This window comes from Necator americanus, chromosome V (assembly GCF_031761385.1).
Source record: "Necator americanus strain Aroian chromosome V, whole genome shotgun sequence".
In the NCBI taxonomy this organism is placed as follows: Eukaryota; Metazoa; Nematoda; class Chromadorea; order Rhabditida; family Ancylostomatidae; genus Necator; species Necator americanus.
The window spans coordinates 9,212,105-9,236,999 of NC_087375.1; the positions used below are offsets into that span (position 1 = coordinate 9,212,105).

Here is a 24,895-nt window from a genome sequence, read left to right on the forward strand (position 1 = left end):
CACCACCTAACGTACGACTATTGTCTCCGTTAGCGGTCACTGAGATATCGGGGGCGATATTTTAAAAAGTTTAAAAACAAGAGGTGAGTGTGCCGTTTCAGCGTAAAATGTGCGACGACGAACGCAAATGGCTACCAGCTGTCACCAACAATTCATCCGTTCACACATACCACAAATGTTGGTGTCTTTGTCGCCTTTGTGTGCAGTTTGCGGGTTTGTGGGTTTTCGGATGAATTTCCCTTTCCAATTTCACATTCCTTGCTTGTATGGGACCTAATCCGAACTGATTAGGGGACACCGTACCGTAAGTGTTCTGCGCAATGACTGCTCCCAACAGAATCATAACGGTCGTCCTTATCGATGTGACTTCAAAATATTTGCATTTTTTAAAATGAAAAGTTGTTATGAAAAAATTTTAGCCAAACAGCTCAAATTTTGTCCAATTTCGCGAACTTGTAACAGAAAAACGGCAAAATGGCCTGAGGGCATATTCTGGGATTCCAATCCTTATTGTTGTCCGATGTTACCTTAAAGGCACCACCACACGAATCTGAGGTGGTGCCGATTTCAGGTGCAGTATTCGTATACGGGATCGTAGATTGTGGAGAGAGGGGTGAATCCGTCCATTTCTTCCTAATCGTCGTAAAAAACGGCCCGGAAGATACGGCTTCAGGCGTTCCGGTGCGCTATTTTCTACAACGATTTCAATTGGAGCGCGCCAGCCTTGTGCGGCGCCGCCTCTTCTGAGCCGTTTTTCTACGGCAATTAGGAAGAAATGGACGGAATCACCCCTTCTCTCCATAATCTACAATCCCGTATACGAATACTCCACCTGTAATCCGTACCATCTCAGATTCGTGGGGTGATGCTTTGCCCAATTTCGCAGACTTATAACAGAAAAATGATGGCCTGAAGGCATATTCCGGGATTCCAATCCTTATTGATTTTGCCACTAGAAATAGCCATATTTTAAAGAGAACACAGCTGCCACAAATATTGGTGTCTTTGTCGTTTTCCTGGGCACTTTGTGGATGTATGTTTTTAAATGAATTTCTCTTTCTAATGTCACATTCCTTTCTTGTATGGGACCTAATACGAACTGATTAGGAGACACCATACAAGTGTTCTGCGCAATGACTGCTGTCAACAAAAATTTCGATCCATCACTTGCTTTTAAGGGGAAAAATACGCGGCGGCGCTTGGTGATCATTCGTTTTCGATGTGTCCGCACCATGTCTTCTGTCTGTCATTTATGGAATCACCTACGGTAGTGATAGATTCGAAATGACACCACATTCAACCCCTATAGGGGCACTGATTTCGGTTTTTCTTATTATCGGTCCTAGATTTTTTTTCCAAACGCTTACATACATGTTTGTGATCTCGTTTAAAAAAGATAATCCAACTTTTTCCTAATTTGCGGAAGCGTAGAAATTCGGAGGATATATTGAGTAGTATTTCCTTCCTTACTCGAATCGAGAACCCAAAGAGGGTCAGAGGACCCTCAAGACGAGTGTTCACAGCTCAAGTGAGGGAAGAACAAATAACGTCTTGTGACGAAAAATGGGGGAATTATTGAGGTCAAGGCAGTGGTCTCAAGCCGAGAGAGATTGAAGTAGACCTAAATTTACTCATAGAAAGAAATAAACTCTATTTCTCAGGAACAAACCAGTCTAAACGCTTCGAAACCCACTAAATTCTTTTACAATGAAGGATGTTAAGAATTACTAAAATGAAAAAATAACTGTAAAAGACCTGCACTGCAGGTGAAATCGTGAGATCTCTGTCAAAAAATCCTACGGGGACCAGTTCCACAACTATAATAAAATCTACAATAATTCCTTTTGGTGCGACCCAAAAGGAAAGAAAAAACGAAACGAGCGCATAGAGAGGTCCGGGTCAGGCGCACTCGTGCTGGATAAACATTAGAAGAAAACAGTCAGGATGAGCAGATATATATTCGTAGCCATTCATAGAAAAGAGTGAGACGAAAATATTTCTAGGGAACGTTTAGAAAACAACGAGGAAGCAGAGAGGAGAAGAAATGCTGCAGGAAAAATTCGAAAATGAGTCCATTGAGTAAATGTCAAGGGTGACGCCTACGAATTTGCATATGAATACGATTAGGAACGATTTCTAGCGTGGAGTCGGGTCGTCAAAGCTAGGTCGGAGTACGCATATATCTTTTTAAAAAAGGAAAATTTATTTTTTCTTCGAGGAAATGTGGGTTTTCGCCAGAAATCTCAGCAAAGCGAGTTTCCAGAGCTGAGAAAACTCGAAATTGCGATTTTTTACGAGAACAACCGAGAAAAACAATGGTTAATTCAGGTCCCGTTGGTTTCGCCCTTGCCCTAAAGTACTGTGAAAGTTCTTGGATTAAGAGATGAGTAGCGAAATCTTGTCCGAGCTCAAAGTGCGAGAAGTAGAAAAAAACAGGGAAAATTTTAAGAAATTATTTCCACAATGATTCTCACATTCTTGATAACCACTACAATTTCTCTTTCACTTTTACTGTTCTGAATCTCGCTTCCATCGCTTTTCTACTCCACAGAAGTGTGGTGACATCGAAGCGCAGAGGATACGTATCGATCGACCCTTATCAGACTTCTCAAATCCTCCAGTAGATGGCAGATCGGTGTGTGCAACCACAATCTATGGTCTTCTCAATTCTGAGTCATTGTCTCAGAGACGTACTTCAGGAAAACTCGTCCACATCTTACTGAGAATTTGAAGAGAGATAATTTCAGTTGTGGTGACATGTTTGATTAGTGTGCGCAAGCGTAATTAGCTGGATTAGTAACCATAAAAATTTATCTCCTACACTTCAAAAAGCACGAAAATGTGTGGAAAAAATGTCCACCACGCATTTTCAGACTTTCAGTGAGTCCTTAATAGAATTTTAATGGCAGCACAGCCTGAAAAAGGGAGTGACAAGCGTTGTTCGCCACAGAATAGCAGAAAACCTTAGAGAGTTCTCCAGGAAAGGTGTACCTTCCAGAAATCTACCTCATATCTAAAAAAATATAAGGTGGATTTCTGAAAGAGGTACACAGAAAACTTCACGAAACGAGACGAGATCATGCAATTTCATTTTAATAATTTTATATTTTTATTTTGAGTGCATTTTTAATAGATTTATTTATGATTTTAAATTTTTTTAATTTTCAGAAAAGAGACTGCGCGACTCGCGTCCGGCAACACCCATAACACAACTATGCGTGATCAACCCTATGTGTGTAAAACTGAAAGGAGACAAGTAGTGGTATCAAGAACAATTGTTGAAATCAATGGATTTTTCCAAAGGAAACAATTTTTCAATGTCTTACAGCAAAAAAAAAGACTGTTATTTTATATTAAACTGCGATAACATAAAGGAAACACCATCTCTACACAAAGATTGGGAAATTAGACAAAAAGCGCGACATGCGCACGGTTTCATCACAACAATCCGGTGCATTCACGTTGTTGCCCCTTTAAATTCGGATGAGCGGCATCAGTAATCCTAGTAGTGATAGCGAAGAAAACCAGTATTTCTGGAACCAATTCTAAGAAACTCAGAACATGAAAGCTGAAGACGAATTACACCACCAGAACCAGTCCTAGAAATACATGCCTATTCTTGTGCTCGTATACTAAGCCACAAATCAAACAATCCATTTCCATTCATCCAGAAATCAAATGAGAAAACCTCCCAGAAAAAAAAAACAAGGAGAAGGAAATGGTTATCTTGAGTTATGAGGGAAATCCATCTTAGATGCGTTCCGAACCACCAGGGTGCGGCTCAACGGGTAATATCCTTTGCATTTATGGTCACCGACCTCAATAGAGCGTAAACAATTTGAATCAACAACATAACGTTCGACGGACGACGACGAACGAACGAACGGAGATGGTGACTCCTTGACTCCGTGACTTACTTTGAAGGAGTCAACCGTTACACTAGGAGGAAACGAAGTTAGTGAACTCAGATCATTTCGGGCAAGGTAGGAACGGAAGGAAGACGGCGTTCTTAGAGGCGGACACCTCAGGAGAATGGACAACTTTCTACACTCGAGAGGAAGAGTACACTTTCTGGTGGTAGGTGGGATTCTTTCAGGAAGTAGCATGAATCATACACGAATAGGCTGCTTGTGCCGCAACTGTTACTAAAAAAACTAAACAGACAGCTCTATGAATCAGCTGAAAGATATACCATCACCTATAACATAACCGCTTAGGTTTTATATAAGGTTTTTTTTTATCAGCAGCATAAAGAAACCCGATGAAATTAGTAGGATATCAAAGACGTTAATTCTAGACTACATTTCGAAGAAAAATCCTAGAAGAAAAAGAAAACTCAAAAAAGGAAGTGCGCGAAATATTTAACGAGACTGCTGACATACTCGATGATTGGCAACAAACAAACAAACAAATAAATAGAAAAGGTCATATTTAATTAGAAATAATATTTTCTCTTCTTCTGGCCCCGAACGTACGACTTTTTTTTCCTGTACTCCACTATACGTACATGTTTAATCATGGGCAGAAAAAAATGAAGAAGCACTAAAATACAAATTGGGAAGAAAAAAGAGAAAGAAGAAGAATGAAAGAAAAAGAGCGTTAACAGAAATTCTGAGAGAATCAGATTCGAAGATTTGTTTACTCCAAAAATACAGTGATTCAAATCAGCTGTAAAAATAAAGAAGAAAAACCAAGTCTCTGGTCTCTGGATGTTTTTTCCTTGCTTTTGGACCTTTGATTTCCTTGTTTTGGAACGTTTTAGAGAGCAAGTTTCGAAAAAGTTGGTCAGAGAGTTGGATTTTTTCTCTTTCATGCGAGTAAAGATACAATACAAGCACTAAAGACGATGATTCAAGAAGGAAAACGGTTGAAATAAAATAGACATCAGTAAAGCCGACTCAAATATTTAACATTACAAGAAGGAGGATAATAAAAGGGCGAAATCCTGAGTTAAGAGGATGAAGGGGGAAAAAACTGGCTTTTCTTATTATAAATACGCGTGTAAAAGTAGTTAGAGAAACTTTTGTCACCATTTTGTTGTTTTTTTTTTGTTTGTTGTTGTTAAAGGAGTCACGAGAGAAATACAAGGAGTTTTCAATATTTTTACTTCGAGGATAGACGAAAATTTGCGTCCGGTCAAACTTTTCAAGTGTACTTTTGATCCATGACACTTGAACAAAGCGCTGTGGAGAAGCATCGATGTGAAGAAGGTCGGCTGACATGGTCGAGTTCGTCGCATTGCGGTCGTTTGGAGCCGTATCTGACCTGGTCAACCCGAAACCACAATGCAAACATTGAGGTGCGAGGCTGAGTGTGGTGGGTGATGTTACATTGGAGAAATGAGCGGTGGTGGTGGTGGAGGGGACACAAGCTAACCGATCGACGAAGTTTGAAGTGGCGCTGCCAGTCGGAATTCAAATTTTCATACTCAGGGCCGCGCGGGAACCGACCGACAAGAATGGTTTCGGTGGATCGTGTGAAAATCGAAAAAAAGGCATTGTTCCTCCTTTCTCTGGTTATTCGTGGGAAGATTTCTGCAATATACAACATCTGGAGAATACAATTTGCTCTTCTTTTTTGAAATAGACACCCTAGCGGTGGAAAGTAATCAATATTCAGAGACATATTCAGGAAAACAAAATTCATGCTAAAATTTGATGGCAACCTGGCGAAAAAGTATTTCATAGATCAAAAGCAACCTGTTACACACCTGCGAAGCGACAACTCACCCTCGGGGACAAAAACCTTGGGCTTGACTATTTTTTCCTCTACCGCCTCATACAGGTTCTTTCCATCAAAATAAAACAGTGAATGGTCTAGCAGAAGAAAAACATCGTGTAAAATAAGCGTGTAGTTTTACAAGCAACAAGAAAAATAGAAAGCGAGAACTGGTCCCCAGTTATCTAGATCTGAAAACTCATGATGATTCCAGGGTAGTTAGCTCTCTGAATGCAAAACGCAACGCTTTTCAGTTGGATTTCGGACTTTGTAAAGTGAGTGAAGTGATAAAAAGTGTATGCGGAAGAACCGTAGTTGCTGTATAACCGAAACTGTATCCGTGCGACTCGATCGCGAAGTATGGGTTCGAATAAATCAAACCCGGCCGGTTGCCGGCCTCGTTTTAATAGATGTATAAAGTCCGGCATCATACATGAATTACAAACTTCATCACAGCGGACCGTCCTCATCCAGTCGGAAATTTTATGACTTCAACTTTTTCAGCATAACGACGACAAGTACGAATAAGCAGCAGCACCGACATCATTTATGTTTGTACAATCGTCATATATACGGTATGAGATTCGGTTTTCTTTTCAGGAACAAGAAATCGGTCCGTTTCAGGTGTATGTGGGTGTTGGTGAATCTATTTCCTTAAGATTTCTACTAGGGAAATGAAACAAATCCTAGCTTTCCTAATAATTCTTGTAAACGAGAAAACTGGAATAGCTATGTATGTGCGAGGTGCTGGATCAAAAATGCTGAAGTGCAAAGAAAGAAAAATCGACTGTGGATGAAACATTGGCCGGGCAGCTGATCAAATATAGGCTATGCGCAACATTATGCAATATTAAAGGACTCTCAGAGAATTCAGGAAAACAATAAATCCGGCATAATCGCACTTGAAAAGACCTAACAAAGCCACATCGATTCTTGTGGTAGCATTTTGAAATTAGAGCGTGATTTGAGAGGAATTGAGGATGAGTATGGTTTCCAAGCGGAAGGAAAAAAGTTGGGTCCAGGCGAAAACAGAGAAAAAAAGGGAGCTATGAGAAAACTAGAAGTGCAGTTCAAAAAAGTATTGAAAATTCAGGAATAAAGGTCATATTTATCTGTCTGGACAATCGTGGATAATGAATATAAACGCGTGATTAAATGGGTTTGAGGGACAATGTGTAGGAAAATCCATTTTTCTGCGTAAATTTCAACGGCTACACCACCAGGTCCGAAAATACGAAAATTGTGTTTCCCTTCGTGGTCAATGATCAGCTGATGATCACTCATTTTTTTTGGATCAATTTATATTATGAATAAGGTGAAGAATTTTAATTGATGAAGGTTAACCACAAGTTTTTTTTTGACTGGGGTTTTTTTTTGTTGATGGTCAAATGTTCGGGATACAATCCAGGAAGGAACGATCAAACCATGACCACTTTACCTTGAAAATCATGATAGTGTGAAGATTTCGAGAACTTTGGCGAAGTTTTTGTTCTACTTCGTGCTTATGAATATGTTGCTAAACCTTAGACAGGATAAGGTGCTCATAAGTAGTTTTTGCTTCGCAAAAAAACCCATATCATGAAAATAAACTTTAAAAAACCCATAAATACCCAAAAAAATCCAGAAAAGTCTATTTAGAGATCAAAATAGAAGCTGAACACAGTCGAACAGGACTTCAGCGAGCCTGTCTCGCCGTGCTAATCGCCTCGCGGTGATGAAGCAGAGCGCATCGGCTTAACAAAACGATCATCGCCGCCGAATCGTGAAGCGAGCGCGATTTTGAAAACGATTCGCGACAGGTGAACGTGTGGCGAACGAAGGTAGCCGTGCTGAAGTGAGAACGACCCCGTGTAAGGGTCGTTTTGGGAAGAAAAGCAGGCAAAGGAGAATGGGCCAAGTGAAACTAGTTCTTGGACATGGTCGAAAGCAAATAAACAGTGAGGGGAAGGGTTTTGTGTATGAGTGTGCGCGTGTAGTTACAATGATTCAACGTAATTCAATCGAATTTTAAGGGTTTTCACGGATTTGGGGATAAGACATGGGAAATACGAAGGTCGTAATGCTTTCCTGACTCATACCATATGTGCATGGTGTTGAAAGGACGTCAGATGGAAAGGTTGCATGGAATCGGAAATACCCAAAGAAAGAGAAAAAGCGGGTTCGGATCTGATGAAAGTCAGGAAAAACCCAAAGTGAACAGATTTCTAGAGTGTAGGAATTTCTGCAGAAAACGTTCGGAATCGTCCGATGTTAATGATGGAATAATTTAAAAACTAATTTAAAATTTAAAACTCGTTGAAGGGAACTGGGTGGCACATTTAGTTTTTTTTTCACCCGAGTTAACCTTAGATACAACTATTCGATACGATATCTATTCCTGTTTTTGTGTGGATCTTTTATTTGCACATTACTTCAAGGTTTTTCGCATACATCAACAAATCCGAGGAATTAGACAGATGCCGACGAAATAGAGAAAACAAAAAAGATTGTATTCCTGTATTCTTACTGCTGGGTAAAAACAAAAGAAAGAAAGCAGAAAATTTCTTGAAATGTTCCTAGACTGTAAGTTATTAGTGCTATAAATTAGAGAAATGGTGGCGGCAGTTTTTCGAATAATAATTTTTTCCTAACTATTTGCGATTTTTCTGGAATAAATTCCTAGCAGTTTCAAAATAGCGCTCAAATGCATGCAAGGGAGAAATTGATCACAGATTGTAGGGGAAAGGACGTTCAGAAAATTTTCAGGACAAAGACGCAAAAAAAAGATCCGAAATAATCTTTAGTGCTCCACAAGCGACTTTTTAATACAGCTCTAAATTCGATTTTTTTTTCGAAGCGTACAGTAAAATCGTTTTTTTCAAGTATTTTTTTTACATTTAGCACAAAAATCTCAGAAATAAAAATCGATCCTTAGAAAATTAGTAAAACGGTACTGCAACTACTGTGAAAAGGTGCGAATAACCTGCGTGAACTACGAATTTACTGGAACAACCTGCGAATAGTGAACGTAGATCTTATCTCCGCGTAATTACAGAGTGGTGCGCGTAAGGGAACTACTTTAAATAGTGGTTTGCTCGAAACATCACTTGAGTTCCACTGTTACAGGATTTTTTAGCATTCGAAAAGTTCCAAGGAAGAAAAATTAAAGGCTTAAAGGCTGTGAATAAGATCAAATATGACCTCAAAGTGCATCAACGTCATCAAAGAAATTACGTGATGACACAATTATAGGATAAAAGGATGACAGAATTACAGAATTCAACCTATTCAAAATCGTATTACGATGAGGGCAATAATGTCCTCATCACGATCGTATTCTACGGCAATATAATTGTTTGTCAGCGCGAGTTTCTGAAGAAATGGACAAGGTCATCGGTGGGGGCCACCACCGGAGCGTTTGTTGGTGGGATGGCTGGATGGATGTGGCCGGCGTAGCACGGGAAGGCGATCGCGCACATCCTAATCGCAATTCTCTGGGAACAACACACACACACAGATCCGCACGGGCACCACATATGAAGACTACAAATTATGATATAGTGTAGCGGCAGCGCCTTACGACAACTTCGCTCTGTGCTCGGCTCACCGCCGTCGCATACGGTCCCGTCAATCGTCATCAGCCGGCAACCAACCGGCTAGCCATTCGAGGGACGTCATTAAAGGACATTCTCCTCATTTCCTGACACCTACCTTATAATACCAGCCATAAATACTGTAATATATGAGGTAAGTAGAAGGCAACTGAAGGTCAATTCCCGTGAACGTGACTTGGAGATGTCGGAAATGAAGAAAAAAAGGACTTGGATTAGACATCATCATGCGACAGAAATTGGTCAGCAGAAAAACTGGGTAATTTTCGAAGAAATTTTCCCAGAAAACTAGAAAATAATCTCACTTCTCGTCTCCTTTATGTAGGGTGACAGCCTCGTTCACTCGCCAGTTATTCAGCGATTCTCGACTACCGAATTGCGGTGAACTCGTATCGGTGTTATCCTGAAAATAATAGCTTATTCAAATAAACAGAAATAAAACACAACGACCGGATTTCACATATACTGTTTGTAAGAAATTTCTTAGCAACATTCAATGTTTTCTAGAAAATCAGGAATCTCCAAGATTTCCTCAAGAAATCCAGAAATATGCTGTCAAAGAGAAATTTCGAGTATTACTGTATCTCAGGAGATATGGGTCCTTTAATATCTACACATTAAAGTAAACAAGACTGGAAACAGTCAGATCGTAAAGCGAACGTGAAAATTTCCCGAAAACCCTAATATTTTTCCTAGTCTACCATCTTAAGATGAATTCGAAGAAAGAACAGAATAAAAATTGAGGAGGAAAATTTATGATTTAATATCCCCTAACATAAAACCTAAAGGAGCAGAGGGCTCGTCAATCAGAAAGGATAAACGACCGGCACAGAGCTTGTTCGAATATTTTCAGTGAATAGATTTTTTTTTTTCGAAAACATTTGTCTTCTACATGTACAATAATAAATGTGGGTGAATAAAAAGGAGAAGAGATACATGGAGAAATTTCTGGAAGCTCGTGAAAAGGTACAAAATTGGAAAGGTATGTATTGAAAATTGTTGCCCAATTTGTACGGTAAAAAATCATATCCTGAAAATTTCTGTGTTTATATGACATTCAATCAATTATATCTACATACGGTAACCAGTTTAAACTATCATATCTAATAAATAAATAACATATAATGAATATCTAATAAATGGATATAATACACATCTACCAAATATCCATCATATCTAATTAATAATTAAATTTGAATAATTTCTAAAGTAGGTGCCTACAAATTTATAACGTTTGACTCACCGTTGGCAACTCTTCGCTTACAGCTTCACTACCGCTTCCAAGTAAGCTGTCGGGCGATTCGGATCTGTAACAGATTTCAAGGATTTTCTGAGGTTAATCACTGAATATTTACGCTGAAATTTAGTGTATAGTGAGAGTGAGGAGCAAGTGTGAAAGGTAATGTCCGTTATCGGATCAGGGTGCTCATTATTGTGTGATAAGCCGCTCATAGTAGAACTTCGCAAGTGTAAACATTGAATTAAGTACACCACTACTCGCATACAATAGGCAATAAACAGAACGTACGTGCAAGCGCACGAAAAATTTGCGTACCGTTTTGAGAATCGAGAAAAATTATCGGAGAACACGAGAGGAACATCGGTAAAAGTCAAACTAACCATTTAATGATTAATTAGCTAATTATCAAATTAATTAGTCGAAATTAGATATGTTTGTCGAGGACTAGGAAACCAAGGCTGGAGGTATTGCTAGATCCATAAAGAAGGTAGTTCGAGGACAGTCTTCGTACAGTTCCGGGAGAAATTACCCGACGATATGCTTATGAAAATCGTGCAGAGATTTATCCAGTAGAATCGAAACTCTCGAGGACACACATTTTTTCTTGAAAAACTGATCTCAGAAAATTGTGTGCTTTTCTAACCTATTGTTAAACTCCAAAATTACTAATTAATTTAATTAAAAATCCAATTACCCAATTATATATAAGTTATTAACAAGAGAGTTATTTAATTATAATGTCAGTTTAATTGTTTCTCAGTTAAAATCGCTTATAATCCGTCAAGTAAATTAAATAAAGCTAACAAATAAATAAAACTCCACGTTATTGATGCAAAAAAATTTGCTTCACCAAAAAAACCTTAGTGTGTTTACGAATCAGTACTACGTACAGAAAAAAGCTCTTCCGATTTTTGATCAATCATCTTCTTCCTCTTCAAAAAAAACTTCATGAAATCTATTGCATTTCTAAGTGTAGATTCATTCCCAAAAGAATCAAATCCATTCTGAAAAATCATCCTCTACGACAGTTTTGAGTGGAAATTGTGAGCGAGTGGAAATTTCTTTTTTTCTCAAAGGTTTCCCGGAAGCAAGGCTTGTCAGAACTTAAATATACTATCTAAAGACGACTCCAGCACCGCTAATTAAGTCATTCACATATTCAAAGATAAGATAATAAAGTTCCACGCTGCGATGAATTTCTAGCAATTACAACCTTTGATAATTCGGGTGCCCAGTTCAAGCGCAACGCAATTCAGAGAACGAGTGTGGCCACCAATTTTAGGATTTAAGGAATTGGGATGAGAAAAATGAGGAAAAATCGATAAAATTGTGGTTTATTCAAATGAAAAAAACTTCCCATCACAAATGGTACACTTAACGAAAAGAAATCGGGTCGCTCCTAGCCGAAGAATAAGAGCTTTTTCAAATGTTGCTTGCTTTGGACAGTTTATAGGGGAAGAAGCAAAAATTTAACTTAAATTAAAAAATTTAAAATTGGTAGCGGTAAAGTGGTAGATTGGTTGAATTAAAAATAAATTATTTAAAATTTTGAAATTCGTATTCTAAATCTGAGAAGAGAGTGAAGTCCTTTCTGATATTCCAAAAATTATTATTTTAAAAGCACATAAATGGATATATTAATGGAAAAATGCTAAGGTTTTTCCCTATCAAATTCTGACCCTAGAGTAGGAAATAAACTACACTAACTACATATGAAGCCATTCCTCTGAAAAAAAAACAATAGGGACCTCAAAGTACTAAATATCATGGAGATCGCTACCAATCTAGCAGAATCCGTAAATGTTTTGGTTCGGCAAGGAAAAAGAAGAGCTAAGATGGGGTTAAGATCTGGGCGAAAAACGTTTTCGTGTACATCCAAAATCGTATCCGAAAAAACTGGCGATGTCTATCTGGGATGACCCTACATACTGTAGTGTAAACGAGATTGATGCCTAGAGGGATAAGCAGGCGCTTACGATTTCCGAGATTAGAAATCTGCGCAACAGGGTAGCTAACAAAGCAAAATTTACGAAACATGAATCCATATGTGGATCCGCTTGTGTCCACGGTAAATCCTTAACCGATAAATCGGGTGCCGGAACTTCTTGTTATCTGCCGGTCACATCTTTCGACAGATCTGAGCCAGAACAAAGCAATCGTAACATGTCAGTTTCGCGCTGATCAACATCATATTTGAAGGATTAGGACTCGGCGGGGGAAAAGAATGGCACCATGCTAATATTAGAACAACTTCTGCTGATAATCGAAATATCCAAAAAAGGGAAACACTTGTGAAAAATTTCAAAAAGACTGAAAAAACGTGCAGAGGAGAAGCTCCTGGAAGGAATTGTGGAACTGCAGTCTAAGATCCAAACAAGAGAAACGCATGGACAAAATAACGCTTTTAGTACTATGTAGGTGGTCCAAAGTGAAATAAATTAAAAATAAGCTGGTCATAGAAAGAGATAAGGTCAAGGGTTATAGCAAAAGTATGTTCAGTAAGCCAAGAATGAATAAAATGAAATATTTCAATTTTTGAAAGACAAGAGGAGGATGGATTCAAGAGCTTTCAATTTTGTAAATAAGCGAGTCAGAGGAAATAGAAAGAATATAAAACAAGCAGAAATAACTCAGTACTTAATACTTTTGAGCGACATTTTGAACCTTTTTTCAAATTTTGAATTAATCTTTTTTTTTTGTCCCTTTCCTCTTCTTTTCTTTTTTTTTTGTTTTGAATTAATCGACTAAAATGAGAAGAAATGGGAGAAATCACTCTTGTTTTGTAGCGAATCAAGAAAAAATGTGGTTAGGAATAAGGAACACTGAGAAAAGGACTGAAGAATTCATTGCAAAACTTCATACACGCACAGATCCTAGAGGATTTTCCCAGTTATCGCAGTAGCAATAGATGCAAATGTGAACGGTTCTATGCTGTTATATGCCGTTTTTGAAAATAAATCTTCTTAAAAAAAATTCCTAAAAAATTCCCGGAAACAATTCTATTTCCCGTTTTAAAAAGAAATATTTAAGAAACCTTGTGGTCTTTACAGTAGTATTTTCCTTTTTTTAAATAGTCATTGTTCAAGGAATTTAAAGAAGGCGATGTTGAGCGATGGCGATATCTGCGGACATTTTGGATATGTGGACGAGACGTCAGTGGCAGTTTCTAATGTAAATGTAATCATAAACCTCAAGAAAAGAAAAATAATCAACACTTCTTGGGAAAAAACGAGAAATTAAGCACCACTTTCATAAACTGCTGGCATAGCATGCTGCTTCAAAATTATGTACTAACTTATTTGTTTCAAGAAATTTACAATTTCATATCTGGGATATTAACCATATCGAATGAAAATACCTGGAGCTTAACAACATTTCTCTGAAAGCTGATATTTTTATCTAGCTAAGAAAATTTATGGATACTCAGAATGAATCGCCCATAAAAACGTGCTATACATAGAATTTATTGGTAGACGTTCGCCAATTAATTCTATCGAATAAATGATGGCAAATTTCTTAGCGAAAGAAAAAAGAGGCGAAGGAGAGGAAACCAAAGTTTTTTCTTTCCGGAATAGCGATTCGATATCGTTTATTTACTAACGTACTTCTATGAAGCTATAGCCTTTCCGTGAAATCTCAGTGTATTCCGATTGCTAGTTCCTGAGCAAAAGAATTTTTCCTGAAAGTGACCCAAAAGGAATAGGGTAGCAACACTTTCGAGGTTCAGCGGCCACATGAAAACAGAAAAAGACACAAAAAGACATTAAAAAACCGCAACGGATAATAATACAACCGAAAAAAAACCAAAAAACCGAATAAAAGTGTGTGAAAGGCGATCAACTTCCAATTTTAGTCTATTTTTCATTTTTTCAAAGAGCTAGGTTTTTTTTGAATGTTTTTCAAAGGTCGGCCACCAACCTCAACGCTCGGTTAAAGAACCGCAGTTATCTTTAAAATCTACAAGAGGGAAGAATAAATGGAACATAATGATCCTTGGTTGATTTCACATTGACCATTTCATATCCAAAGGAAATGGAGTGGATCGATATTTTTTTCACGATTTCCTATAATCTCAAATGAAGCGTAGACTAGGGAAAGTTGTTGTGTGGAAAAAAACAATCCTTGAATATAAGCGAACTGAAGAAATTCTATGGACAACAGTGTACACGCGACACACAAATACTAAGGAAAAGAAAAATTACGGATACAGTACATATCTCCGTATTAGACCGAAAATTACATTTTACGTACTATGAAAAATGATCCATATCGATTATTTATGACAGGCTGAAAAAGGATCTTTGAACTAGTCAGTCATAAATCTTTTCGATCTATCAAAGCGCGGTTTTTGAGGAACTCATTCACAGCAAACGATAGTTTTTTTCGTCCTCTGGAAACTGAAGGTCATGTCGCGTGGATTACAGCATTAGGAAGAGCCATTAATTCGACGAGTATTGTGCTGCGATTTTTCAAAACGACATCTAAGGACATTAAGGTAAGGAAAAGTCAAGGATAATGACTGATCGGATTCAGTTTGTCGACAAAATTTATATGGGATGATCTTTAGGTGGAATTATCGTGCTGAAAATGTTTACTCAGAGGTAAACTATGTAGATCAAGAGTGCTGGAGGAGGAAGGTGAAATTGTCAATTAGAACATGACAGAGACAAAGAACCCTAACATACGCAGAAAATTTCAATAACTCATTTTTGTATTATCGATTTTTTTCTCTATTTGATTCGGTAGATAAAAATATAAAAACATTTTTTCCACTTCGCCTAATTTTGTGCTATTTTTTTTGAAATTTATCCCCTAGAACTTTCCTTTAATAACTCAATACACTTCGAATTTGCCTTTTGTAATTGCAATTTTTTGTGAGACTGTAATTTTTTGTTATTTTTATAATTTAGTTTGTAATTTTTTTTGTTCGTAAGGATAATCTTCAAAAAAAAAAAAGTTTTTTTTTTTTTTTTTTTTTTTTCTGGTGCACCATTGGTGTATGTGAATAAATAAATAAATATTCTGAACATGATTAGCGAGGATCTACAGACGGAAAAAATAGACATTTATTCTCTTTAAGAAGAAATTTCCTGAAAACGAGTCACACAGTCTGCGATGTTGGAGTAATTAGCAACTTCAGAACAGATTTTGCCCAGTTCTTCCCGTAATTCTTCCCGAATACATTGCAGCACTACCTAAGCCAGGTTCACAGGCAAAAAAAAACAATGTTTCCTTCCAAGAGCGGCAAAAAAGTGAGATTTCTCCGTAGATGTGGGGCCAACTGATAAGGAAAAAGAAACCCCCAGAAAAAATGCAGAAAGAGCGCCTACTGCAAGTTTGTCTAGTGTTTTAATAAGAATTCTTTGCATCATTTGAAAATCAATAATCGATTGAAACATACCTAGCCAATATCGTATCCAGCGCAGCTTTTGCCGATTGCATACGAGCGATCAAGGTGTCGGAGAGGCGCCATACAAAAATGCAGCCATTGCTAGCAGATACGTATAGTCGTCTGTAAGTTCGACGATCAATATCGATCAATATCCTCTGCAGAAGTGAGAAGATTAAGTAATCTCGGATAATAATAAATAAAAATATATCGGTATCGGTAGCGCGAATCGCGCAGCAGTTGCTGGCGACATGCGGCCCACCTGCAATCTTCGGAAAATTCCACATCGGTCGCGGATTCGCCGATTCCGGTGACGGCTGCCACACATTTCCCTGTTTTTGCTTCCACAACGTATACATGTCGATCCGAGCATACGCTCGCCGCATACGTGCAGGACGGATCAAGACAGAACTATAAACGTAAAAATCCAGGAGTATAAGGGATATGAGAGGAGTGAGAGCAGAAGTATAGGGACCTTTCCAAGAAAACCTTGCTGCAAATCTGCTTCACCACCGGTACCACGTACTGTTGTTAACAATTTTCCGGCAAAACTGTACGATCTTAGTTGTCGATCTTGACATGACGCCATTAGCGACGGACCAGACATTGAAATCAGCAAATCGTTGATGCCCACAGGGGCTGAGATCAAATTTTCGCGATTAAATCGCAAAACGTCCTAAATAATCAGGTCCATGAACCTTGTTGAGCGTGGAAAATGACTCCAAAAAAATCAATAACGATGAATAGAAAGATTCTCACATGTGTGAAAACTACCAGTCGCCATATGATAATGATCTTGTCTGATCCGCAAGTGAACAGGTAGAGATCATTGTTTTCGTTCTGAAATCATGGATTTCATGGAATGAATGATTTCTGGATAAAGAGATGAGAAAACAGGGGATAAAAACACCCGCACACGACATGCACACAAATTTACGCGCACCTGCACAAATCGGACGGCAGTTAAGGCGCTTTGATGGTCGTCGATCACATAACAATGATCGTAACTTGTGGCAGCAGGCCGAAAAATATGCACGAGCCGATCACGTCCGCCGGATGCGAGCAGATAAGGGGCTCCTAGAAAAAAGCACGAAAAAAAATTCCAGAAGAAAAATTCCACATAGATAACAATAAAAACTAAAGAATTACTGTCAACCATATCATTATATTTGGATACCTCTAGCGTTATTAGAATATTCTAAGCATTGCACGTCTAGTTCATGAGCGGAAATCACTTCCAATTGACTCATTTCAGGATCAGATAGATCGACAACACTAAATCAGTGATTTTGGACTACATACACAAGGTTCTAGTGAAGGAGAAAAAAGAAGAAAAAAAAACAGAAAAAAACTGACTGTATATTCCCGCATTTTGTTCCAACCACCAAATGTTTGCCATCCGGTGATACTGTAAGGCATCGAATTCCCGTAGTAGATTCATTTCTTTCGTTTGGTAAGAAATTAACATCTAAAAAACAATAAATTGTAAGCAATTTTTGTTCGACGTAAATTTCTTGACACCTCCTTGAGATTTCGATATTCTATGTAGATTTCTTGGTTTTCTTTCGGTTTTTCTTATTAATTGTAATGCAGTTTGTTCTGAAGTTTTAAAAGCGAACAGTTACGATAGTAAAAGTTTGAAAAATAGTGATCCTCAAAAACAACACCTATAACAAAAAGAAAGGATACATAATTTGACTGATTTACCTCCTCGTGGCTCCACCAGCGCACCGAAGTTCTCCTCTACATGGATAATTTTTTTCAGCGTAGGTGAGAGTAGATTTTTACCGGGAATTGGGCAAATCTATAACGTAATGTAGTATCGAAAAATTAAAATTGAGGAAAAGTAAAATAAGAAGTAGAATAAATGAAAAAATTCATTGAATCCATTAAAAATTCCTTAAAAATTGATTTAAAAAAGAAATAGAATACTTGACCTCTGACAGACCTCGGAAGATTAAATAAATTAAAATATTAAATAAATAAATAATAAAAAAGAATAATTATAAATGCAATAAGTCGAAAAATGGTAAATTGATTTATGATGGCCTGTTTGCAAGTTTTTTAATTTATTGTATAAGGGAAATAAATAATAACGCCTAAACTATGATTGTAACTCGAATGGTTCTGCGATATCGCGCTGCGATTGAGCACAGAATTACCATTCAACTCATTCTTGCATGCACCACCGCTCAAAAGAAGAAAATTCCCCGAATACTGACCTGATCCTCGTTTCTTTCCATACTCCATATTCGAACAGTTCCATCCACACCACCTGTTATAAACGATCCAGTAGGAAGATACGGTAATCGAGATGGGTAACGCTTAAAAAAGGGAAAATTATGAGAAGGAAAATTCCCAATCGACATCCACTCTTCTCCTTTTTGTTTCATTTTTCTCTCCTACAAAAAAAAACAGTTTCCACAAACCTTTACAGTAGTCACTGCTCCGACGTGAGCCATGCTACTGGACAGTTTGGACCATTGACTTGGATTGTCGCCTCGTCGAAATACGAACATTGATCGATCCGAATAAGCGGATATGAATGTTTCGGGAGCAGTGGACGTACAACACAACGCTCGAACATCCGGATAACTGAATATTCCAGAAAATGGCTTCGAGAAAATAAAAATTAGACCGAACAAACAAGTGAATTTTACTTACGTAACCCCTTGTGGATGAACTTCAAGCAATTCCGCTGTACTGGCCACAGCTGGGTCCATGCCGATAAAGGCTGGATGAGGTAGCATACAGAGAACATTCAAATTTTGTTTATCGTATAATCGTACGATACCGTTCGTACAACCAAGCTGAAAATAATAGTAACGAATAAGAAGAACAAGATCAAGAAAAAAAAACAAAAATGATCTAAAAAATCCGGATTATCCGGAAAAAGAAAAGAAAATGATTATCTCCCCTACCACAACCGCATCGTTCGTCACAGAAATACAGAGTGGGAGGCAATTCTCTTCGAATCGATAGATTTTCACGTACTAAAAGCAAAAGTACTGAATAATTTAGTAGAAGCGAGAAAAAATCCCGGAAAAACCCATCAGATTCTTCCGAGATATCAGATAAAAAGTGACGCTTGTTCTTTTCTTCCTTCAGGAAATAAAATATACTATCTGTGGTGACCCAAAATCTAGCAAAAGAAAAATACCTTCTTGTTCTTGAACTCTACAAGAACTCCATCTTCCGTCACTGACAGCACAGTTTCGGCATCCACAAATACAACGTCGACAAACGTGGAACTTCTTCGATCGGCCAAAATTGCAGAACGAGACTGAAAGAAATGAGATACGAAAGTAAGTCCGTACGATCCACGTTCTAATTCCTTCGAATAATCGAAATTCTTCCGAATATCTTGGCTAGTCGAGTTTCTAAGGGATCTTCTCACAAATAATTGAGCAATGCGGTACTCGACTATTCAGATGTGAACTCGATTTGATTCGATCCTACCCACTTCGATCTTCGATCCTTCGATATGTACTCAAATCTACTTAAGTTTGCTTTTTTTAACCTCAATCACATCATCTCAACTGTTATCTGATACATCAACTGTGAGAAGCAGTTCCTCGTTGCAATAATATCGAGAACCCTCATTAATTGTACAGATACCATCTATTATACATTAATATTTTGTTAAAGACTTTTTTTTTAAAATAAAATCAGCTAGACCGTCATCCAATTAAAGCGTAAAATTAGAAAAATGAGATTTTATAATACTGTTACTACCCCAAAATTCGGAAAAAAGACGGAGTAATTCGCCACAAATCATCGAAATGGGTCCGAATTGGACTAAATTGGATTTGAAAATATCAATCGAAAGCAAATGAGCCACTGATTCCGGAACGTACTTCCATAATTTGGTTTCGAAAATGATGTGTAGGTTGGTCAAAAGTTTTGCAGTACTTCATAGAGGAAATTCAATCAATTTTTCTTTCTTCAAATAATTTAAATGATAATATAACAGTAGTTTAATAATAATAGTTTAAAATAATTTCTTAAATAATTGGTTTCTTTGGATTTGAATTTGAAAAAATTGGATTCTTCTAATTAGAACCGAACATCAGTCTTCTAAACAATAAATAAGAAAAAAGAAAAGGAGAAAATTAATCAGTAATGGACAAGGATCGAGATTGACTGGAGATTGGAGATTGAAAAAGTCACAAGAGGTCATCTTTCAATCTTCGTGATTTGCAGGATTTGTTTTCTATAGAGGCGTTCCCGTACGTGGGAGACTATTTATTTATAATCTGAAAGCTCCAGGATAGGATTGCCTGTTGACGAATGAAAAGTAACATGCCGCAGTTTTTTTTTTGCAAAATTATTTTGGATTCTTAATTTTATAATAAACCACCGCATGCATAGATTTTTTAAGCAAACATTTTGCGAAAAAAAAGTGTGGTTCTTTTTTTCGAATTTCTCGAGTGTTTTTCAAGTATTTTATGATTGTAATCACTAAGAAACAAACAGCAGAGGAAGGTATTGAAAAAAATGCGCTTGGAGGGCAGAGCAAAGTGTCAACATCAACAAGAAAATGATAAGAAAAACCAGAACAAAAAACCAGGTGAACAAAATCAAAGAACAACCTAACCTGCATTCCTGTTCCTTGTTGGGTATCTCCAGCTGGAAGATGCCAATATTTCACGTGTTTCGAACCAACCGTCACACATATGGAACTATCCGGTGAAATAGCGATTGCGTTCACCTGAACATGGCCGTCTATTATTCTCGGTTAAATCCCCTGCATACATCTCAGAATTATTTCTAAAAGTAGCCATATAACAAGATAACCATATCCACTTTATTGCTACGTTTTATGGGTGACTGAGAAGAAAACAAGCGTGTGCTAATCAATAAACATCATTTGGAAGGTGACAGAAAAAAGAGAGTTATGTCGCTCCTACACAACATAATCAATCCGCTCCTCGGGCGTAGTGTAGTAGACGGAAATTCCTACACATACGGTCTTTCCCGACCCCCAACTCCCTGTCAACATCTTCACTCTTTTTTCTTGCACAATTTTTTTTCTGTAATTTTTTTCTTGATTGCACAAATTTGTTCTCAGACGGCTGTACTAAGTGATTTGTTTGCTCTTAGATCTAAATATTCCATCATTTATTTACTCATTTGTGTGGCAGAAGAGGAACGGGGATAATCAATGAGTTATAACTATTGGAATTTGATCTTCGGCCCTTAGATCAGCGCAAAACTGATCTTCGACCCTTAAATGATCAATCATATCGATAACGCATAAATCAATTGAAGCAACCTAAAGAAACCTAAAGATATCAAAACGAACTGAAGCCTGATGAAACTACGTAGGTGGTCGTGTTGGAAATGGTGCGTTGGGACCTTCACTCATTGCTACAGTCCGATTGGAGCTATCGAAGGTCCCACACCAAGCACAACCTCTTACCGAATTGTACGAGACTTTAGATTGTCTCGACTGCGCATTCAGAGGTTACTACCTGCACGGATTCCAAGGTTAACATTGAAAAATAGCAAAAACACGGAACTCTTTTACTCGAATGGTATTCGAAACCATTAAAATACTAGAGAAATTTTCTGCAATTTCTGGGTTTTCACTTGTATTTTCGTATGTCTAGTTGTAGTTTTAGACCGGTAAAATGTAGTTGGGGGCCACTAAACACTGCTCTAATCGAACTGTACTTTAGAGCGGAAAAAAACGTCCTCAGACCACAAAGACCGTTCTCAACTGTCAAACGCGGATAGCGGGAAAATCATCTCTCAGATGATTTTCGGTTTTTTTTTTGTTCAAAGAATGTGACTTAGTTATTCACTTCCAGTAAGCCTGTTTTAGGAGTTTGAAAAAGTTAAAGCGTTGGTAGTTAAAGTTCTATCCTACTTTTTTCTCCTAGTAGTTTTCGCCGGGAAAAATGTAGTTGGAAGGGGGCGAGGGGCAACTCAGGGGCGTCCTTCTTTCCCGAGCCTCTAACTTATTTCTTTCTCTTAGTAACTTCAGTTTACATGTCATATAACCTCTAAGACTAATGCGTATTCTTAGGGCTCTGATCTGATTTGATCATTTACATCGAGAAATAAGGGCGCCAGTGAGTGCCCATTCCTCCCCCAACCATATTTATCCCGTTTCTGCCTACATGTCCTGGATTCTCTAAGACTATTGCTTAGGTTTTAGGACCTAAATTGTAGCTACTCGCTTCTAGTGTCGATAAACTGCCGAATGATGATCTATCGCTTTCTCAAATGCTTCTCAAATGGGTGAACCATTTAAGAACGGTAATTGTGCTTTAATGACGTTTCTAGCGCTCTAAAGTACAGTTTGATTAGAGCAGTGCTGATTCCCCCTCCACAACTATATTTTACCCTGAGATTGTGACATTGCTGTTTAAAATCCCCCACCCCCACATACAAAGTATCATGCTAATCCCTCAGCCAATAGAAAATATTTGGTAGCGACATTAACCGCTGCGGATTGATACGTCATTAAAAATAACAACAACATTGAACAATAACAAGGAGAACAAACGGTTCAAAACAAACAACTACTGTGAACAATGAGGGGGAACCGTGTAAACATCAATATCAAATCGCTGAGAAACAATCCGTAGAAAAATGCAGGAAAACAAGAAACTCACCACAGCAGTGACTTTTCCCGTCGATAGCTTCGCACCACTTCTCCAGTCCCATACACAAATCGTACCATCGTGAAGGCAACCGACTGATACGAGAAGATTTGTTCCGGGCACAAAGCGCTGAAGAATTCATTTATGGAAGAAAACCACACTGCAGTGAGGAAGAATAATAGAGAGAAAGAAAGAAAAAAGAAAGAAGAAAAAAAGAGAGAAAAAGAAGAAGAAAAAATCAACTTACTACAGCAACTATTGAGAATGTATGATAGGGGAAACTGCGATACGATTGCCCTGTGAAATTCCCTGCATCATCTCGTAATTCCCATACACGAACGTGTGGTTGATTGCCCGACTAAAAAGAAATCAATGAAAAGAAGACAAAACTTTAATCCGTCAATTACTAATCCATAGATTTTAAATTGTTGCAGTGCATTTATGATGAAATTCTGGAAAAGCGGATTATCACAGTATAATGACTGAAATTCTTTCGACACAGGCCCAACTAAAGGTACCATATATGAGAGGCGACTTATGTTTATCCGAACGGCTAAGCTGCGCCCTCGATAGAAAGTGGAAGGAGAAAGTACGTGCGCGGACGCGCTGCGGTCACCTGGGCAGACATGAGTCCTTGGGAAAGTGTGCGCACAGTATATGACATATAATAAAAAATAGAAATAATAAACCAATTTAAATAATAATAAACAAATGATACAAAATACGATATAGAAACTCAAATGATGTAAGCAAAACAATAAAATTCGACGGAGCATTCAACAAAACGCAAGGAAGTTTTATGTAACCCAATCCATAAAGTTAGAAAAATAATATGTCCGATTCTTCAAAATCAACAAATTTTGACAACATGTACGAAAAAAAAGAGAAAAAGAGAATCATCAAAGAAAACCGAAACAACTCTCAAAACGTACTTCTCCTGTCGCTATATAGCGTCCGCAAGGACTGAACGCAAGGCATGTGAATGGATGTCGAGCAGCACCGACCACATGTCCTTCACCAGATTGTCGTGACCCGTCAAACGATGTCAATACAACAGTTGCTCTAAAATTTGCTCTTCAAAATTCCCATAATGCTAACAGATTAGTGAAAACAAGTGAAATTTGCAAAAAGGATGAAAATTTGTGGCTTAGCGTCATAATTAGGGCGCTGATGGGTCCTAACTGTGACTTACTTGAATCCTCATCTACGTCTTTCTCATGGAAAACGGTATTTTTGGTTAATGGCAAGGTTAAATAATTAGAATAGTCTTTTCCTACTCTCTTAGCTATCATTTACAACTTTTCAACACCAACAGGTCGATAATAGTGGTTGCATAAAATCCACCAATCAGATGTTTTCTCCGCGAGATCTATCTTTAGGACATTTGCGATTGGACGAATTGGTGCCAGCAAATACTTTCGTATTATTTTGAACTATTACTATAAAATTACTATCGAACAGCAAGTAAATAGTTCAAAACAATACGAAAATAATAAAACATGTCCCTTTCTCTGTCATCGTCCCTCAGCATATTATGAGCATAGGAATAAGTCTTCTAGCATCTTATTGACTTCTTCTTATCAGTGCGTGTCATAAACACTATTTATACAACTGATCAGCCATTCTCGATCACTTATTAAGGTTGATAAGCGAGCACAGGCCACCATAGCGATTGCGAATGGCACTGCGCATAATTTTTGGCGCTAAGGAAGTACTTTCGGTCGTGGAAAGCGCAGCGAAAAAAATCTCAGCCCACTTTAAAGGCATCACCCCACGAATCTGAGGTGGTACGGATTTCAGGTGGAGTATTCGTTAACGGGATCGTAGGTTAGGGAGAGGGGGGTGATTCCGTCCATTTCTTCTTAATTGCCGTAGAAAACGGACCTAAAAATGCGGCGGTGCACAAGGCTGACGCGCTCCAGTCGAACTCGTTGTAGAAAATAGCGCGCCGGGACGCTCGAGGCCGTATCTTCCGGGCCGTTTTTTACTTCAATTACGAATAGATGGACGGAATCACCCCCCTCTCCATAATTTACTATCCCGTATACGAATACTCCACCTGAAATCCGTACCACCTCAGATTCGTGGGGTGATGCCTTTAAAGTTCCCACTAAACGCTTTCATACTTTGTCAGCTGACAGTCCCTCACTGTAAAATCACTCGTCTGTTTGCGTTTCCATTGAGTGACCGACCGAAGCCGTAGGAAAGCTAACGATAACAGGTCATTGTTTGTCTATGGATCCGGTGAGAAGCGGGTTGTCAGTCTTAGCGCTATCATAGTGCAAATACGACATCGCTTCATAGTTTGCGGTAATGGGTGCCGCCAAATAACGCGGCGCCCTCCAGT

General features: G+C 38.1%; 1 protein-coding gene across 5 annotated transcripts in view; it reads right to left on the bottom strand.

Moving 5' to 3' along the window:
• RB195_013363 (uncharacterized protein) overlaps positions 1 to 24,895 on the bottom strand; it is a gene marked incomplete at both ends in the record, with an annotated part of 71,137 nt that overhangs the window by 23,888 nt on the left and 22,354 nt on the right. For 3 of the 5 annotated variants that reach the window (XM_064203140.1, XM_064203138.1, XM_064203137.1), the window contains 19 exons: positions 9,614 to 9,711; positions 10,552 to 10,615; positions 15,950 to 16,060; positions 16,200 to 16,348; positions 16,413 to 16,613; positions 16,697 to 16,777; positions 16,881 to 17,014; positions 17,115 to 17,212; positions 17,294 to 17,405; positions 17,645 to 17,741; positions 18,160 to 18,261; positions 18,367 to 18,532; positions 18,602 to 18,747; positions 18,859 to 18,930; positions 19,098 to 19,220; positions 20,535 to 20,648; positions 22,561 to 22,677; positions 22,796 to 22,906; positions 23,481 to 23,610. In XM_064203140.1, the coding sequence (XP_064059018.1) occupies positions 9,614 to 9,711; positions 10,552 to 10,615; positions 15,950 to 16,060; positions 16,200 to 16,348; positions 16,413 to 16,613; positions 16,697 to 16,777; positions 16,881 to 17,014; positions 17,115 to 17,212; positions 17,294 to 17,405; positions 17,645 to 17,741; positions 18,160 to 18,261; positions 18,367 to 18,532; positions 18,602 to 18,747; positions 18,859 to 18,930; positions 19,098 to 19,220; positions 20,535 to 20,648; positions 22,561 to 22,677; positions 22,796 to 22,906; positions 23,481 to 23,610 (2,226 nt within the window). Of the gene's footprint in view, positions 1 to 9,613; positions 9,712 to 10,551; positions 10,616 to 15,949; positions 16,061 to 16,199; positions 16,349 to 16,412; positions 16,614 to 16,696; positions 16,778 to 16,880; positions 17,015 to 17,114; positions 17,213 to 17,293; positions 17,406 to 17,458; positions 17,537 to 17,644; positions 17,742 to 18,159; positions 18,262 to 18,366; positions 18,533 to 18,601; positions 18,748 to 18,858; positions 18,931 to 19,097; positions 19,221 to 20,534; positions 20,649 to 22,560; positions 22,678 to 22,795; positions 22,907 to 23,480; positions 23,611 to 24,895 lie in introns of all 5 variants that reach the window. The other 2 variants (XM_064203136.1, XM_064203139.1) reach the window with 1 other exon arrangement.